This window comes from Geospiza fortis, unplaced genomic scaffold (assembly GCF_000277835.1).
Source record: "Geospiza fortis unplaced genomic scaffold, GeoFor_1.0 scaffold217, whole genome shotgun sequence".
Classification (NCBI taxonomy): Eukaryota; Metazoa; Chordata; class Aves; order Passeriformes; family Thraupidae; genus Geospiza; species Geospiza fortis.
Genome location: NW_005054392.1, coordinates 2,044,883 through 2,047,287, shown reverse-complemented (window position 1 = coordinate 2,047,287; position 2,405 = coordinate 2,044,883). Strand labels below are relative to the sequence as shown.

The window sequence follows — 2,405 nt, the reverse complement described above, 5'->3', positions numbered from 1 at the left end:
CCTGGAATATGCAACTAGCTGGACAGGATGCGTTCGCAAATATAATCATCCACAAATCTCCCCCAGATTAGGTTACAGGACAGCGTTTCGACGGCACGCATTACAAAGCTCCCTGGAAGGCTTGGCTGGTGGATCTGCTGCTGTCTCTGCTCATGACCCATTTTGGCTTTCATCAAGAATCATGACACCAGCTGCCTGGGTCATCTAGGAGGCAGAGAGGGGGAGAGCAACCCTGGGCTGTAAAGGGAAGTGGGGAAGGAAAAGAGAAGGAGGAGAAGGAGAAGGAGGAGGAGGAAGGGGGAGGATAGAAAGAGCACGGGGAGAGAGAGTAAGTTGTTTTAGTCCAGTTGTGAAGATTTGAATCCCAGTTCCGAGCTCTCGGCAAAGGCTTGCTGGGATACTTCATTCCCTGTCCTGTGCAAAGGTCTGTGATTGGGGATGTGGTGTGCTCAGTGGACAGGGCCCCTCCCCTGAGCTGGATCCGCCTCTCTTATCCCCCAGATAAATTACTAGTGTCCTCACTAAATTCCTCGGCTTTCTCTCTCCCTCTCTCTCTCCCTCTCTCACACAAACTCACTGCCTCCCTCAAACACAGGCAAAGCGGGGTTGGGGGGCGGGAGGGCGGGGATCCTCTCTGGACTGGTATTGTGCCTTAGTCCTGGGCGGGGAGGGAAGGGGAGGAAAATACTGGAGCCCCTTCTCTCCTACGCCGTCTTGAAATAGATTTGAAGAGCTGCCCTTCTTCCCCCCCTCCCCCCTTTCCTGCTGGTTGTTTGGCATCTTCCAGACCATGTCCACTGGGTCCCTCAGTGATGTGGAAGATCTGCAGGAGGTGGAGATGCTGGAGTGCGATGGCCTGAAAATGGATACTAACAAAGAGTTTGGGGCATCCACCGAGAGCAACGAGGAGGGATCCAATGGCGAGAATGGCTCTCCTCAGAAGGGGAGAGGGGCCTCGGGCAAGAGGAAAAAAGCTCCCCCCAAGAAGAGCCCTTTAAATGGAGTGAGCCAGGAGGGAAAGCAGGTACAGAGAAATGCTGCCAACGCCAGGGAGAGGGCGAGGATGAGGGTCCTTAGCAAAGCCTTCTCCAGGCTTAAGACCACCCTACCCTGGGTGCCCCCAGACACCAAACTTTCCAAACTGGACACCTTGAGGTTGGCCTCCAGCTACATTGCTCACCTGAGGCAGATCCTGGCCAATGACAAGTATGAGAACGGCTACATCCACCCAGTCAACTTGGTAAGTCAGAGTCCGCTGAGGACGGGCACTCCGTGTGTGCGCATGGGGAGAGGTGGGCGAGCAGCTGGCATGGGGCATGTGTGGGGACAAACTTTGCTGTGCTTCTTACAGAGAGCCTGGTGCCACTGGGGTGGAAAGTGGTACTGTACAAGGGGACAGGCTCCCTGCTGCCCTGTGCCCTGAGCACCAAGCCTCCTAGGCCCCCTCTGCTGCTCCTAGCAATCCCTTCCAGGAGACAGGCAGCCACGCTGGCCACAAATTAGCAGGGGCAGGCTTTACACTTTACTGCCCAAGAAACAATTGAGAAGCCACAGAGGCTTTCTACCTGCAGGTGGGCAGGTACAGGAATTTGGGTAGAAAAGGGTATGCTTGAGGAAGGACCCAGGATTTATTCTTATCCTGTGTCTCTAACCCAGCGTCTCCTGACACAATACTGTCCCCAAGCCCTAGCTTTATAAAGAAGGGATTCTTGGGGTTCTGTGCTCAACCGCTCAGGTTTTCTGAGTCCAGGAAATTTCTCCTATACCTGTAAACAGGCACAGGAGAAATAAATACCAAGGCAGACTCCCCAGAGGAGGTGTCTGCCCCAGGCACACTCCACAATGCCTCTCACTGGGCTGTGTGGTGTCCCTCCTGCTTCTCCCACCACATAAAGTTTTCCTGAGCAGCCCTGGATCTCCTGACCATACCCGGCCGCCAGAAATATCCAGTTTCCAGCTCTAAAAATATATACAAATTATGTAAACCAGGGGTAAGCAAGATCTGCCTGGGCTCTTTTTAGACATACAGCCTTTACACTGCCCACACGCGCAGACCCTGACTCATAAATGGATCACAGAGGGGAGCTGGGCATGTTTCACTGAGGTCAGGCTCTGCCTTTTGAGTTCTGGCCTCTGGGGGAAAGTACGTTACCCGCTGTGTCAGCTGCTAAGGGCCTGGGAGATAATTTTTGATTAAAAACAAAATCCTCAGTGCAACAACATAGAAAAAAGAATAAAACAAAACCAGCGCCCAGTATAGATATAACGTCCCTCCTCTTCCGCACCCCCACAGAGGCACCCCAAAACATGCTGCCCGAGCCGCGGGAGGCCAGGGAGAGCGGCCGGGGGGCTGCCGGGGCCCCAAGCAGCTCCTGCGCCCGGGGGAGCGCGGCGACGCGGGGGGG

General features: G+C 54.6%; 1 protein-coding gene across 1 annotated transcript in view; it reads left to right on the top strand.

The window, feature by feature from the left end:
• Nucleotides 1-600: 600 nt before the first annotated feature.
• The window catches only part of TCF21 (transcription factor 21), an 11,578-nt gene continuing 9,773 nt past the window's right edge, over nucleotides 601-2,405 (top strand). The window contains exon 1 of the mRNA XM_031060846.1: nucleotides 601-1,380. Coding sequence (XP_030916706.1) covers nucleotides 791-1,380 — 590 coding nt within the window. The 5' untranslated portion in view covers nucleotides 601-790. The remainder of the gene's footprint in view (nucleotides 1,381-2,405) is intronic.